This window comes from Lampris incognitus, chromosome 3, assembly GCF_029633865.1.
Source record: "Lampris incognitus isolate fLamInc1 chromosome 3, fLamInc1.hap2, whole genome shotgun sequence".
Lineage (NCBI taxonomy): Eukaryota > Metazoa > Chordata > Actinopteri > Lampriformes > Lampridae > Lampris > Lampris incognitus.
This window is the reverse complement of record NC_079213.1, coordinates 10,162,878-10,177,230: the sequence shown is the minus strand read 5'-3', so window position 1 is coordinate 10,177,230 and position 14,353 is coordinate 10,162,878. Positions and strand designations below refer to the sequence as shown.

Here is a 14,353-nt window from a genome sequence, read left to right as displayed (position 1 = left end):
GAGTATGATACTTACATGGTACAAATGAATATCTATGGTAAGAGAGACAGAAAAGAGAGAGACAGTACTTATTGGCGTCTTTGTTGAAGAAGTTGTCACTATTATTTGAGTGCTACCCTCGTGCTACACTACACATCCACATGTACGGTGTAAAGCTACAACCCGGGAGATTGCCGTTGTTGTTTAACGGATACCGATGATGATGCACGCAGGCTGCGTCGGTGTCCGACTGCTCGAAACCCACTTATGTGTTAAATACTGTGCTGAAATGCCCCTGCTGCTGTTATGTCGGCATTTCTCAACTGCTGAACAACAAAACACACATGGTTACTGTTGTCGTCCTCCTACTGGTAAAAGTGATCTACGAGGCCAGTTGTTGATTTCTGCTCGTTAGAAAAAGCAACTTTGCCTCTTTGAAATTGCCTCATTTTCCTGCTATGTTGAAGATGTAAAATGCTGCAAGTTAAATTTCTTTCTCTCGAACGTCTTTCACGGCATTAACCACTGAAATGGGCAACTTCAGAAGCGCTCATGATCTGGGGTGCTTGTGAATCTGCCGTAGCGTTAAAACCCCCGCAATTACAAGAGTCACAAAGGACGCTGTTAGTGTGCAAATCTTCAGGAATGTAGCTTTAATACAGTCAACATGTCTTTGCGCACACACACACGTTTACTTACGAGTGGAGTCCATGGACGCCTCCCTCCACTTGTGCAGACATGGTCCTCTTCTCAAACTTCAGCTCTCCAGAGTACATCATGGACCTGAGGAAGGAGCATATCAAGTAGCACGTCACTCATCACCAAACGGAGCCTCACAATGGAAATATTAATAGCCACGCAAACCACACACACACACACACACACACACACTCACTCACCGGAGAACAGAGAGGCTCTTTGCACCTATGTCCTGGCAGCCATGTTGGATACCGGCTATCAGATAAGGGACAAACTTGTGGATGGAGCCCTTGTCCTGAACCGAGCCCGACACACCCTGCGCCACCTTCACCTTGTCGCCCTCACTGTGGAAAGACACCGACCAAACCAAAGCACTAACATCAGATCATAACCTTTATCTCACCCCCCTCCGCCCCGTTTTTCTTCCCAGTTGTATCCGGCGAATAACCCCTGTTTTGAGCCTTCCGGTCGCTGCCAATCCGGGGAGGGCTGCGGGCTACCACATGCCTCCCCCGATACACGTGGAGTCGCCAGCCGCTTCTTTTCACCTGACAGTGAGGAGTTTCACCAGGGGGACTAGCGCGAGGGAGGATCACGCTATTCCCCCCCTCCCCCAAACAGGCACCCTGACTGACCAGAGGAGGCACTAGTGTAGCAACCAGGATACATACCCACATCCGGCTTCCCACCCGCAGACACGGCCAATTGTGTGTGTAGGGACGCCCGACCAAGCCGGAGGTACCACGGGGATTCGAACTGGTGAGCCCCGTGTTGGTAGGCAACAGAATGGACTGCCACGCCACCCGGACGCCCCAATCACATTTATTTTAAAGCCCAAAATCGACCTCAGAAAAACTGAAGGTCAAGTAAAATGTGTGAACGAGTATAAAGCACAGTCGGACCCCATTTAGCGCACACTTGACCTTTCTACCAGTCAGTCGCCACCTTTATTTCATGACCTCTGACATACCTGAAATAGCGTTTCTGGCTGCTGGTGCTCTTTTCCATGGCGTCCAGGGAGCCCATACCACGGTACTTCTTTAGCCGCACGCCATCAGAGAAGAAGTACTCTCCCGGGGCCTCGGTCGTGGCTGCCAGCAATGAGCCCATCATAACTGCAGTGAGTGGATTGGAGAGTGCAGAAGTGGGGGGGAGGGGGGATGATTACTGTTTGCTTTGCGTTCATCTGTGATTGACACCACCTAACCTGAATAAACCTGTAGCGTACATTTCTAGCACCACACAGATGTTCCAGAAAGGAAATCGGTCCAGGATGCACATAAAAACAACCGCGTGACATTAATGTCAGGCATATGACGGGGCTACCGGGCTTTGGAGGACATGGGTCTTCAACCCTTACCTGTCGACGCTCCCAGGGAAAGTGCCTTCACCACATGCCCGACTGTCTGAATGCCACCGTCAGCAATGACCGGCACGCCGAAGCGCCTGGCATACTCCGCCACCTTGTACACCGATGTCCCCTGGGGCCGCCCACATGCCATCACTGGGAGGCAGATGAAGGACACGCATTTGACATCGCCATGGAAACAAATTACAGAACATGCTCAGGCTATGAATAGCATATATATAAAAAAAAGCTCTTCAAACACAAAAAGGACATTGGTTTCGCTCAATAAATCGCCAAGGAGACGTCATAAATTGTGGCACGAGGATATTGGGTTCGTGTCCTTCAACTGCAATATGGCCGTTCTGATTGTTGATGTGAAAGTGACTCGGTCTAAGCGTGAGAGGCTTGTCCCCATGGCAACTGAGGACGAGAAGCCTTGGCGGATCACCATGACAACTAGGAGTGGCCTCCGGATCTTTGATACCTTAGCAACTCACCGCCTATCGGCGTTAATGTCGCTCCAAATAGCCAGGTTAAGAATAGGTGTGACAGTGAGAGGGAGGGCACACTCGCATCCTCCCTGTGTGAGGGATCATGATTCACACTGCCTTACTGAGAGATATTATACTTACACTGCCCTGCTGAGAAACCCCACAAGAGGTTTACTCTGTGTGTGATATTTAAATTCGAGAGGAGCTTGTACCTAAGCTATATGGATTAAAATGTAATATATTTTTGATGTTTTTTTATTTTGGTATACTATATGAATCCCCGTGGGGAAATTCCTCTCTGCATTTAACCCATCCTAGCTGTGTAGCTAGGAGCAGGGGGCAGCCACTGTGCAGCGCCCTGGGACCAACTCCACTTCGTCTCACCATGCCTCGCTCAGGGGCACAGACAGGAGTATTAACCCTAACATGCATGTCGTTCTGATGGTGGGGGGAAACCGCAGCACCCGGAGAAAACCCATCGCAGACACGGGGAGAACATGCAAACTCCACGCAGAGGACAACCTGTGATGACCCCCCCAAGGTTGGACAACGCCGGGGTTCGAACCCAGGACCTTCCTGCTGTGAGACGACAGCGCTAACCACTGGGCCACCGTGCCGCCCATTGATGCGTACCTTCCTGTGTGATGCAGATGGAGCCGCAGCCCATGCCTACTCTCAGAGCGTCCACTCCAGCATCGATCAGGTTCTTGGCCTGGGCAGCTGTAACCACTGAAGGACGAGAAAACACATGAGCCAAGGATGCACCTCCATGTTGGAATATGATATTTTATCCCCGTCTCCCGTGTATTACTGTATGTCATGTACCTGTGTTTGTAGTATGTGGTTGTACCCAAGAACTCAAGTGTGACTATATGCATGTATGTATGTATGTGTTATCAATGTACTGGTTGTGACAACAAATTTCCCCAAGAAGGACAATAAATCACTGAATCTACCCATCTATCCAGTAATATCAAAAAAGAAAACGGACCTGTACATAAACTAAACCAAATTCGGGTTATCTGAAGTTTAGTTTCCAAACCAGTGCAATGTAGAAAGAGACCGTACAATTGATTTTTTTTTCTTTAAAAAGGGAAAATAAAAGCAAACCTTACCATTCCCTCCCACCACCTGCAGGTCTGGGTACTTCTGTTTGATATAATGGATCATGTTGATCTGATACACCGAGTTGCCTTGTGAAGAGTCCTAAAAATGCAAAAACAAGTGCTGCTAAAGAATACTGCCCCGTTATCAGTGACTCGAACGCAGTGTCTAAGCCGAGGGGCTGATAACCCTCTGTCTTTATCTGATTTTACACACAACACAACGTTTACACAAACTCCTCTTGCCTTCAACATGTAAGTGAATTAAAAGGATGCAACGGTTTCAGTAAATTACATTTAGTGTGGTTGAAACATGCTCTTTTCTTCTCCCCCCCCCTTTTTTTTTTCTCCCCAGTTATATTTGGCCAATTACTCCACTCTTCCAAGCCGTCCCGGTCTCTGCTCCACCCCCTCTGCCAACCCGGGGAGGGCTGCAGACTACCACATGCCTCCTTCGATACATGTGGAGTCGCCAGCCGCTTCTTTTCACCTGACAGTGAGGAGTTTCACCAGGGGGTTTAGCGCGTGGGAGGATCACGCTATTCCCCCCCAGTCCCCCCCCCCCCCCCGAACAAGCATCCTGACCGACAACAGGAGGCACTAGTGCAGCGACCAGGACACATACTCACATCCAGCTTCCCACCCGCAGACACGGCCAATTGTGTCTGTACGGACGCCCGACCAAGCACAGGGATTCGAACCCGAGATCCCCGTGTTGGTAGGCAACGGAATAGACCACCACGCCACCCGGACACCCGAAACATCCTCTTTGACATCAAATTTAATAACCACCTCGGTTTTCTTTTTGGCTGATGACTCCCTCGTATTAGAGGATGCGGTGAACTGGGAGCTGAGCTTCAACCAACCACTGGTAAAACCACAACCTAACTTTAGTCCCCACTTCCCTGTGGTTTTTCTCTGAGAAGCAAAGGGAGGTATGGTGACACAAGCCTCAACTTTCAATCAACTAAAGCCACAACTCACCAGTACGACCATGTCCACGCCGGCCTGCACTAGCAGGTCCAGTCTGTATTTGTCGTCCTCCCTGGTGCCAATGGCGGCCCCACAGAGCAGCTGTTTACGGGAGTCTTTGGAGGCCAGCGGGTAGTCTCTGTTCTTCTTCAGATCTGTCCTGGCAATGATGGCCACCAGCTCGTCACTATCATTCACAATGGGAAGCTTTCCTAGAGAGCGAGAGAGAGCGAGAGAGATTTAATACATTGTATGAAAGGACCAACATCAATCTAAGCAGGATCAAGTCTTTTTTTGGGGGGAGGGGGGGATTTTTCTCCCATTTTTCTCCCCAATTGTACCCGGCCAATTACCCCACTCTTCCAAGCCGTCCCGGTCGCTGCTCCACCCCCTCTGCCGATCCAGGGGGGGCTGCAGACTACCACATGCCTCCTCCGATACATGTGGAGTCGCCAGCTGCTTCTTTTCACCTGACTGTGAGGAGTTTCACCAGGGGGACATAGCACATGGGAGGATCACGCTATTCCCCCCCAGTCCCCTCTCCCCCCCCGTACAGGCACCCCGACTGACCAGAGAGGGTGCTAGTGCAGCGACCAGGACACATACCCACATCTGGCTTCCCACCCGCACACACGGCCAATTGTGTCTGCAGGGATGCCTGACCAAGCCAGAGGCAACATGGGGATTCGAACCAGGATCCTCGTGTTTGTAGGCAATGGAATAGGCCGCTACGCTACCTGGACACTGGGTAGCGTAGCGGCCTGGTGTTGCGGCTTGATGTTGCGGTATAAGTAAAAGTTCCTCACCTTTCTTGCTGCGCTGCAGAATGTCGTTGGCTTCTTTCAGCGTGACACCAGCGGGAGCCACAACTAAATCCTCCCTCTTTGTCATTGCCTAAATGATGACCAACACAACTGGTAGTCAAAATTTTTACAAAATAAATCAATCAATCAAGTTATTTTTAAGTATAGCACATTTTGCAACATATTTTACATTACAGTAAGTTAGAAGACAGAGATAACAATATAGCATTTATCATTGCATAGTAGGATAAGAAAGCATGTGTGAGCGTAAAAGCAGAATATGAATCCTTGAGACAGTTAGGGCCAAGTAATATATATGTGTGTATGCGAGTGTGGTGATGGGACAGAATTTGAACTGAGGAGGGAGGAAGATGGGGGTTATGAGGTGACACTGGCTGGATATGAACCCTGATTTGAGTTAGGGGCGGCTACATGTCTGAAAGTGTGTGGGGGACCAATGTGTGCATGTATAACAAGATCAAATGCAGAATAACTGACACAAGTGAAATTCTTTGACGATGAAAATCTCACACACACACGCACACACACACACACACTCACTCACTCACAGGCTAAATTAGTTTCTTAAAAGCCTAAACAGTTTCAATACACACTTCCTCCAGGGGTCTGCCATGGTCTTTCTCGGACAGAAAGTCAATATCTCTGGAGGTGACGATGCCCACAAGCTTGCTGCCCATCTTGCCCGTCTCAGTGATGGGAATGCCGGAGAATCCATGTCGGACCTTGGCCTCAATCACATCGCCAACAGTGTGATGGGGACTCATCACTACTGGGTCTGTGATGAAACCCTGCTCAAACCTCTGGTGAAATAGACGGGGGGGGGGGGGTCAAATGAGTATTTGAATCAATAATGGCTATGTCCTTGACAATATATTTTTACGGGTTATTTGAATTAAAAAGTAGAACAGTGCAAAAAGTGACAGTCATGATTATGTTTACCTTGACCTTCCGGACCTCATTGGCTTGGAATTCTGGTGTGCAGTTGTGGTGGATGATGCCGATCCCTCCCATCAACTAGCAAAATCAAATAAACAAAAATAAGATTAAGTGATTTTTTTTATGAGTAGGGATGTTACGATACACTCATTTCACAATCGAGAACTCAACAATCTTCTTTTTTTTTTTAAATAATTTCTGAAGTAGGGTATAAACTATGCAAAACAATGCATATTTCCCTTTCTTTGTAAAAGTGAAACTGAAAATATCTTCTGTCTTGAAAAAAAAACTAAATTGAATTTCTCGGACAAAAATCTACAAAATATATTTTCTCTTATCCTTTCTTTATCACATTAAAGTATCCTTTTTTTATTTCTGATATTGGTTAGAAACTATGCAAAACAATGCACGTGTCCTTTTCTTTGTAAAATTGAAACTGAAAATATCTTTCCTTAAATAACAAACAAAAAAAAACAAACAAACAAAAATAAACTAAACTGAATTTTAAAGCAAATCCCAAATGAAGTAAAGAAATGAATTATGCAAAATAAAGAAAATCTCTTCAAATAAACTAAGGCTTGCCCTGTGTTACTAGCTTGGAATATATATATATATATATATATATATATATATTAGGAATATCAGCATATCTACATTTTCAGGCAGAAACTGAGATCTGGACATTCAGAACGTCCCACCTGTGGCCGCCATGTCTTTGTGCCTTGATACAGTTAGTGACGTAAGCGATGACGTCGAATAAGTGACCTCACAAGTACTTAGCACCCTCTGCTGTTTAAAAAGAGTATCCCGATTCATTTCTCGTCATCGAGTTGACTTGTCACATATTTGTATCGGGAATAGACCCTCTTACAGCTGGTAAACAGTGATCACGTGAGTTTGCTGCCAAAACGCGCGCACATACTATGTGTGACGTAGGTCATAAAAGGGTCTATTGAGCGGTCTTTTCCCCGATGGGATGTGGTAGAAATTAATACCTTTAGTTTTGCTGGACCTGTTCTGGCAACCCACAACACATCAAGATGACATTTTAAAAATGTAAATATCAGTCGATCAAGAATCCACTTGCGCTCTGCATTGATTGGAGATGGAGAAGTTGCCCCTTATGCTGCCAAAATGCGGGTGCATACTATGTGTGACATAGGTCATAAAAGGGTCTATTTACTGTCTGGCAAAGCATCGTTACACTTCCATTTCTGAGCACAAGGATCAAGACAAAACGGATGCACCGAGTCTTCCTGGTGGCTCTGGCCTGATTTGAGCACCTTGTGTTCAAATCTGACCTGGGCTACTTCGCTGCCGCGTGTCCTCAGTTTCTCTCCACCCCGTTTTCCTTACTGACTCGACTGCTCTATCCACAAGGCTCAGCGTTTTCAGCTTTTACCGACTTTCACCAAAAAATACCCAGATTTTTTAAAAGGAGCAGGTCGGTTTAAACTGATTTTCACCCGGATTTTATGTTTCCACGGATCCAAAAGTTGTTCCTGTTCGTGTGAGGTTGTGTAATAGTGTCCTGCAGTGGCGAAATTCAGCATTGCTGGGTGGCTTCGAAAAATAAAAACTGAAAACGCTGAGCCTCGTCTAGCCATTAAAGGCAAACAATTAGCAAAAAATAACTGCATAAATTGAAATTAAAATGAAAGCTTGGAATGAATGTAAGCCTTTTCTTTGACAAAACAATGTCTTACCGCCATAGCGATGGCCATGGCTGACTCTGTGACCGTGTCCATGGGGGAGGAGATGAGGGGGGTCTTCAGGGTGATCTTCCTGGTCAGGGCAGATGTCAGGTCCTGAGAGACAGACGGAGAATAGATAGAGAGAAATTAAATGATATGATGTAGCCCAAGCACTTCTATTACAGACTTAGCGATATATCAAATATAGTCATGCATTACATCAGGACAGCTGCAAATGCCTCCAAACCGGCGTATCTGTGTCAGTACAGACATTTAATGCTACAGACCTTTGGAGACATACAGAGTACACAGTATTCTTGGCTATTTTTACATCACAATATTCATCCTGAGGGAATGTCAGTAAAAACAGTACATCGGCATCCTCAGGGAGATGTACAGGAACTTTTAGGACGCCTTAGTTATGCAGTGTTGAGTTTGTTGATCATGTTTGGTGTATGATCCAGTAGGGGGCAGTATAAACAAAGAAGATGGACAGTCCGCTGATGAGCAAGTCTTAAATTTGTTTCAATGACACTTAAAAAAAAAAGAAGAAGCAAGACCTCCATGTGAGGAGGCCAGATTAGGCAAAAAAAGAAAGAAGACTATATATAGCTCCTACAACTGAAAATGATTTACAAGAAGGTCTCTGGAAAGCCCTCAACCTTGAAATCAAAAACAGCTTCCTGTTGGATATGACCGACTTGGTTAAATAAAGTGCAAGGACTATTAAAGAAATAGTCTCAAGTCAAATCTCTTCTCAAAGATACAAAACAATAACTGAAAAAATAAAAACCGAGGCTAGCCCTAAATGAACTCCGGCGGCTCCACACTAATTCCCACAAAAACAAGTGCCAGGTCCGTGTCCTCTTCAGCTGGGAGGAGGGAAAATAATGGCATTCCTCTTGCATGGGAAACCCAGCAAATGACTTCTACAGTGTCCAGGCTTTCATTCCTTATCTGTGACAGACATAAACTAGAAATCGCTCTGGACTGTTTTGTTTCTCAGGATTTCAAATGGGCAGGCAGGCAGAAAGAAACCGCAAAAAAAACAAAAAACAAAAAACCCAAAACGCTCCCTCACCCCGTCAGCATAACGGCACTAACCTGACAAATTCCACGGACAGTAAAGGGGAACTGCATTGAGAACATCACGACCCCCAGAGGATCTCACACAGCGACACCACCAAAACGTGCCCGAGGGTCCGCGCTTCACGTTTCCAACGGTGATGGAAGAAGTACTCGGACCTTCGACTTAAGTAAAAGTACAACGACCTGGACCCAAAATTACTTCAAAGCAAGTGAAAGTACCACATGAACACACCTGAAGCACGGCTTTAAGTATAGCTGCTGTGCCTCTTTTTCTAGAGGTTGGTGTAGAAACTTGTACCCCGACTACAATTTGGGAAAAAAATAGTAAGGTGGTGTCGTAGTAATTTACGAGGATATGGACCTAACGAGCCGCTGATGAGCACTGCTGCAACGTGCCGTCGTCTTAGACGTTGGATAAATCCACACCCTCATCTGTTTTTATCCGACGTTGCCCAGATATAACACACGTTAATTGTCCACTTGTGAACAATAAAGAGTCAGGTAAGCCGAGGGGCATCCGGGTGGCGTGGCGGTCTATTCCGTGGCCTACCAAGACGGGGATCGCCGGTTCGAATCCCCGTGTTACCCCCGGCTTGATCGGGCGTCCCTACAGACACAACTGGTCGTGTCTGCGGGTGGGAAGCCGGATGTGGGTATGTGTCCTGGTCGCTGCACTAGCGCCTCCTCTGGTCAGTCGGGGCACCTGTTGGGGGGGGGTAGTGTGATCCTCCCATGTGCTACCTCCCCCCGGTGAAACTCCTCACAGTCAGGTGAAAAGAAGCGGCTGGTGACTCCACATGTATGGGAGGAGGCATGTGGTAGTCTGCAGCCCTCCCCGGATCGGCAGAGGGGGCGGAGCAGCGACCGGGACAGACCAGAGTGGGGTAATTGGCAGAATACAATTGGGGAGAAAAGGGGGGGGGGTTTCATGTACGCCTGCATATAGTAAGCCTGTAAGTATCCTGCTGAGATCTATTTCAGCTTATGACCTCTTATGTCACCTTTGTAAGTCCATCCTTGTGTGTATATCTGAAGGTTGTGGTGTTGCAGTGTTGTTGCTCTGTGTTAAGTACACTGAGAGAGCCACGAAACCGCAGCCAAATTCCGTGTATGTGCAAACCTCCACGGCCAATGAACGTGATTCTGATATACGGGGCGACCAGAGGATGCCAGAGTGTGTTTGCTGCTCGTGTTCCTTGTACCCGTGACCTGATCTCACACACACACACACACACACACACACACACACACAGACTCACAGTGTGTGTGTGTGTGTGTGTGTGCTGGCTAGGCTAGAACTAGGCTAGAGCTGAACTGCCTTTTCGGGGTAAATAAAGTCTTCTGAGTCTGACTCGGTAAAGCTGACTGAGGTGTTTTTGCCCAAGTTGACTTCAACAGTAAACTGAAAGCGGGCCAAAGAAAGCACCGCTCCAAAACCTCCAAAACAACAATTAAACTGGAGAGTTTATCCGACTTTCAGAACATTTTGTTGACGTGCGGCGAGCAAAACTCAGAAGTCTCCGACATCAGATATACCGAAGTGCAGACGCTGAGGCGATAGCGGAAAGTTACGACGTGCGGGTGCTCGGCGTGATTTTCCAACACCCGCCTGCTGTGTGTGTGTGTGTGTGCGTGTGTGAGGCGCAAACGGGTCTATTTCGAGCTTCACGCCGAAAGCTGCGAGTCGGGATTAATATGGGAACGTCAAGTTGTTCGAGCCTGAACAAACCCGCCGCCCGTCGGGAAACCGGGACAGGCGACGGCGCTGCCGTGGAGACAGACCGCGCCGTGACAACACGGCGGAGCGGGCCGGCATCTTCCACGTTTATGAAACTCCGCTCCGACACCCCGACCGAAACGGAAAGAGATTAGAGATATCAATTAGACTAAAACCGCCCTGAGACGGGCAGAGCAGGAAAGGGGGATTTCACCTAAAGCCCGAGATTAACTCTCCCCGCCACCCTCGGGGCGAGAGGCGGGCGGGGGGGGGGGGGGGTGAGCAGCCAAGCGGATGCGAACGTAAACACGAGGTTGAGAGACCAGCCGGAGGGCGGCCATGTTGAGCAAAAATAGCATGGCCACAAGGGGGGGGGGGGGGCAGGGGGATGATGATGTGGATGGCTTTAAAAAGGCCAAAAACAACACTATTTCGGTGAAAGCCGCAGTCATAAATTCAGGTTGCGGTCTGCCTGGCGGGGGTTGTGTGCGTCTGTGTTGGGTGAGGACACTGCGGTGAGGTTTACAGTTTGGAACGCAGCCTCAGTAGTAAGAGTCTGTCTACTGCCTGGGACTGGCATGTTGCTTCCTCCTCACCAGGACTGCAGAAGAAGACAACACCGGCAAGAGCGGGGAGCAAGTAGACTTAGTGGACGCCTTTTCCTCCAACAGGCCTAAGCTACTTCTTAGTCACTGGGGACAGTAGCTGCATTTCAATCCAAGTGCCCCCCCCCCCCCCAACTGTATTCGGCCAATTGCCCCACTCTTCCGAGTCTTCCCGGGTGCTGCTCCGCCCCCTCCGCCGGTCCGGGGAGGTCTGCAGACTACCACATGCCTCCTCCCAGCCGTTTCTTTTCACCTGACGGTGAGGTGTTTCGCCAGGGGGATGTAACGCGTGAGAGGATCACGCTATTCCCCCCAGTTCCCTGAACAGGCGCCCCGACTGACCAGAGGAGGCGCTACTGCAGCAACCAGGACACATGCCCACATCCGCCTTCCCACCCGCACACACAGCCAATTGTGTCTGTAGGGACGCCCGACCAAGCCGGAGGTAACACGGGGATTCGAACCGGCGATCCACCGTGTTGGTAGGCAACGGAATAGACCGCCACGCCACCCAGAGTCGCCTTAATGCAAAATTTTGTCCTTATATAAAATTCCCACAACTTATATCAATGTTTGCTGGCTCAGGTGAGGGGGATAATCTCTTTATTCAATAAAAAGAAATGTGCTAAAAAGCTGTTTTCTAATCTGAACTGGTCCAGCTCTCTCACAGGTGTGGAAGTATATACTATATGACGGAGGACACAGGCCTCAAGAGTTTTATTCATGTAATGGGAATGCGCCATAATTTTTTTTTTCAATTTCTTCCTTGAAATTCCTTCCGAAGTTGGATGGAAAACATAACTTGTGTTGCTTTCTGACGGGCCTGGAAAACACAGCACACGGTTCATACTTTCCCTCTCTTCCGCACACATGTAGCACTATTAATACGAGCAGGACAACTCACCACTTCATCTGAGGTGAAGTCGATGAAGCCGGGGAGGATCAGGAAGTCACTGAAAGACAGACAAATTGAAAAGTGAAGAGACGGCACACACGGCTCAGCACAACACAGAAATATCTAGAACAAAAAAACAACAAAACAAAAAAAAAAACACCGGAGTTACAAACACAAAAACACAGCAAATAAGCCGTATTTGAGAGTGGTTCGGCTTGACTGGAGAATACTGCTAGACGTCCTCAAACACCACACAAGCCTGCAGACGCTACGGCCTCGCAGCGCACAATCCTCTTCGGAGCACGGCCGAATTAGGAAGCAATTAGACGCCATCAAACCGCCGCGGTACTGAGAAACAGACATTTTGCAACGTCGAATGAGGATCTGAAAGCACCTTGCACTTGCACGACCGCGGCACCAACCAAAAGCTACCGCAATCGGGTTAACGTTGAATAATCAGCAGACATTTGGAGCAGTCGATTTGCCGCTGTGGCGAAAGTGGCCGAAACGTAGCAGGTTATTTGGAACGAAATGTGCTCGGCTTCCCTAACAATGGCGGAGCGGTGAAGGGTGACCTCGTTCTCTCTGCAATTGCCTCACGTGTTTGTGATCATTTTCTTCTGCATGTGTTTGCGAAAGGTGCAATGCCCTTTGCTCGGTGCCACCTCTGCGCCGCGCCGCAAATCCAGGCCAGCCGCTGCTCTCCGGGGCTTCGCCTGGGCCCGGCCCGCCCGCTCTCTAAACCTCTGCTCGTGAACCGCAGAAAACGGACCGCGTGGCCAAGTGGCCGTCGGACAACAATGAGTCAGTTTGGTCTCCCGAGTCTGTACGCCGTTTTAATGATGAGAAAAAGGAAAAGAAAAGAAGAAGAAAAAAAGGCTCCTCTGCCTGTATAAACACAATGAGAGGTAGAACAAGGAACGATGTGTTTGCTTTTGAGCCGACAGCTGTGTGCATTCAGCGGTTTGGCGTATGGGCCCGAAAACAGGCGTGAGAGAGAGAGAGAGAGAGAGAGAGAGAGAGAAAATGAAGGGGGGAATAAAAGGAGCTTTGTACGCGAAAGGGTGGAGCGAAGCGGGCACGGCGGCGGCGGCGGTGAGGAAGACCGCAGGAGACGCTAACGGATCAGCCAGACAATCGGACGTCAGAACAGAGCTAAGACACCCGACAGGAGTTTCTCAGGAGGCGGCCATCCACCTCACAGAACGTGTAAGGCGGCGGCGAGGACACCTGACACCCGCCGTCTAAGCCAGCGGCTGTGACGATTACACATTTCCAGACAGCCAGTGGACTTTTTTCCCCCCCTAAAGACACGGCAACCTTGCTTAAGCATCACAGAAACCAAGCTGCTGCGCCGGCTTAAGAGTTCGGTGTTCCTACTGGATCGCTGTAGGGTCGACACTAATGACGATATGGGTAACCGAGTCAGCGGTCATGACAAATAATAGTTAATTGGATAAGAAAAGAAAAGGGGTTTGTGTTTTAAGCGCTATGGAGTAATGTGAAGACTCACTCTGGCCAACAATTCACACTATGGTCCCCCCCCCCCCCGTTGCCCACTGTAATGCAATAGCGCCCCAACTTGCAATGCTTCTTCATTTCTGACCCGTGTTCTTACGTTAGCCCATATTTTAATGCACGGTGGTGCAGTGGTTAGCGCGGTCGCCTCACAGCAAGAGGGTCCCGGGTTCGAACCCTGGGGTTGTCCAGCCTTAGGGGTCGTCCCGGGTCGTCCTCTGTGTGGAGTTTGCATGTTCTCCCCGTGTCTGCATGGGTTTTCTCCGGGGGCTCCGGTTTCCTCCCACAGTCCAAGGACATGTAGGTCAGGCGAATCGGCCGTACTACATTGTCCCTAGGTGTGTGTGTGTGTGTGTGTGTCGGCCCTGTGATGGACTGGCGGCCTGTCCAGGGTGTCTCCCCGCCTGCCGCCCAATGACTGCTGGGATAGGCTCCAGCATCCCCACGACCCTAATGAGGATCAGTGGCTTGGATAATGGACGG

The 14,353-nt window shown here is 48.8% G+C and overlaps 1 protein-coding gene across 5 annotated transcripts in view; it reads right to left on the bottom strand.

The window, feature by feature from the left end:
* Window positions 1–14,353, bottom strand: part of impdh1b (IMP (inosine 5'-monophosphate) dehydrogenase 1b) — a 62,308-nt gene that overhangs the window by 6,262 nt on the left and 41,693 nt on the right. For all 5 annotated transcript variants that reach the window (XM_056278016.1, XM_056278015.1, XM_056278014.1 and 2 more), the window contains 12 exons: window positions 12,362–12,410; window positions 8,059–8,160; window positions 6,356–6,430; window positions 6,010–6,216; window positions 5,399–5,486; window positions 4,605–4,804; window positions 3,633–3,723; window positions 3,151–3,246; window positions 2,039–2,182; window positions 1,649–1,793; window positions 879–1,022; window positions 679–762 (listed from right to left, as the gene is read on the bottom strand). In XM_056278016.1, coding sequence (XP_056133991.1) covers window positions 679–762; window positions 879–1,022; window positions 1,649–1,793; window positions 2,039–2,182; window positions 3,151–3,246; window positions 3,633–3,723; window positions 4,605–4,804; window positions 5,399–5,486; window positions 6,010–6,216; window positions 6,356–6,430; window positions 8,059–8,160; window positions 12,362–12,410 — 1,425 coding nt within the window. The remainder of the gene's footprint in view (window positions 1–678; window positions 763–878; window positions 1,023–1,648; window positions 1,794–2,038; window positions 2,183–3,150; window positions 3,247–3,632; window positions 3,724–4,604; window positions 4,805–5,398; window positions 5,487–6,009; window positions 6,217–6,355; window positions 6,431–8,058; window positions 8,161–12,361; window positions 12,411–14,353) is intronic.